The sequence below is a fragment of the Chaetomium globosum genome, genomic scaffold (assembly GCF_000143365.1).
Source record: "Chaetomium globosum CBS 148.51 scaffold_7 genomic scaffold, whole genome shotgun sequence".
Lineage (NCBI taxonomy): Eukaryota > Fungi > Ascomycota > Sordariomycetes > Sordariales > Chaetomiaceae > Chaetomium > Chaetomium globosum.
The window spans coordinates 2,348,852-2,350,546 of record NT_165982.1 but is presented as its reverse complement, the minus strand read 5'-3'; the positions used below and the strand labels follow the sequence as shown (position 1 = coordinate 2,350,546).

The 1,695-nt window shown below is 56.6% G+C and overlaps 1 protein-coding gene across 1 annotated transcript in view; it reads left to right on the top strand.

Moving 5' to 3' along the window:
* Window positions 1–832: 832 nt before the first annotated feature.
* The window catches only part of CHGG_10323 (uncharacterized protein), a gene marked incomplete at both ends in the record, with an annotated part of 2,016 nt that continues 1,153 nt past the window's right edge, over window positions 833–1,695 (top strand). The window contains 2 exons of the mRNA XM_001228249.1: window positions 833–1,337; window positions 1,455–1,521. Coding sequence (XP_001228250.1) covers window positions 833–1,337; window positions 1,455–1,521 — 572 coding nt within the window. The remainder of the gene's footprint in view (window positions 1,338–1,454; window positions 1,522–1,695) is intronic.

Here is a 1,695-nt window from a genome sequence, read left to right as displayed (position 1 = left end):
TTCGATCCGACCATTCTGCTAGGGCTGTCCCGCCGTCGCGTTGCACTGCTTCGATGCTGCATCATCTCGTTTCATCCAAGCACCTCATCAACCGACCAACCGACCAACCGATCAACCGATCAACCGACCACCAACCGACCAACCACCCACCCAACCACCCAGCCCGCCACCTCTTAAGACTCTTAGACGGGCTGCTGGTCGCGGGCCGCATGGGCTCACACGATTGACCCTGAGATCAGACCAGCATCGCAACGGGTCTGTATTGCTCGCAGCTATTCTGTTTGTCAATCTCGACGCTTCCGCAGCCCATCCATCTCATTCTACCCCAGCCGCTAGACAGCCTGTTGAAGATGGCGTCGCCCCCGGCCAATGGAGACGAATCGGAACCCCGTGTCGCCCCGTTCCTCTCCAGGAGTCGACCCCCTTCCCCCACCCATTTCCCTGGCTTCCTAAATCTTGACGTTGTAGATGAGAAACTTAGGTGTGCATCGTCTCGCGTAACCCCCCATGGGATCCACACCAAACTAATTCCAGACGCAGGCAACGCACCCTGTCCCCAGAGACTCCAAGCGCTGAAAGGGAGCGCATGAGAGCTCGCAAACCCTTTGACGAGCTCGTTGAGTTGGGGGGCATACCATTGCGGCCTTTGGATCGACTTCCGGGCTGAAGACCTCACGGATGCTCAACGAGGCGATGATAACGGAGAAGAATGGATGCAATGTCGTTATATGGACGAGGGAATGTATTGGGAGACCCAGATGAGGCTTTGGAGACGATTTGCAAAACGGCCGCAGTCAAGACTTCTGAGCCTAGCCTTCGCACCCTAGAACCTATGGCCGCTGTCACAGCATTCATTGCTACTTGCGAAGTCACTGCAGAAGGGATATGGAGGAACCGTGTCAAGCCCGGGTACGAGATATGGGCCGACTATTCTCGCATGGAAGTGCATAGAGAGTTTATAGAGAATATCGTGGAGGCCCTTCCCCTTGCCGTCGCCCTCCTCAAACAATTGAGGAGGGATGCTGGGGACGGGGACGCACTAGAGGCACCCGAGGTCACCCGTGAGGGGCTCATGGAGGAATTCAATATCCCCCACCCCTTCATCTGGATGGACCTCTGGAACCGCACCCAAGCGTCATTCTCCGACTCTGAGCTGGAGTCGCTGCTTGGGGTGAAACGGCAGCGAGATGACGCCAACGGAGATGAAGATGATGAAGACGAAGAAGACGCAAGGCCCGCAAAGCGCTTGGCGTTGAGTGTAAAGCTGAGCGCGGAGAACGCTAAGGAGGACCAGAAGGAACAATACCGAAACGCACAACAGGATGCCGAGCCGCAAAGTCTCGACTCTAGCAAGGGCCCCGCAACACCAACCCCCAAGAACCTGAGCCAGACGGAAACTGAAGGAGGCATGCCAGTTCTCAGTAAAGAACATACGGTTGAACATACGGTCGTAGATGATCGCAGTGCCGCCGCCTCCACCAACCAGAACCCTCCTCGCTCCGCGACACCCACCCCGACGCAGTGACCACACGCGTGAGCAGCCAAACCTACTAGGGGGGCAATCGGGTTGCCGTTCGGGGCCCGCCCAGCGGATGATCTTTTGGGTTCTGGCTTTGGGTGTTAGTTTTGGGTGTTAATGTCTTGCGGATTGGAGTGCTGTGGGGCTGCATTGTTGATATGTGTTGGGTTTGGAAC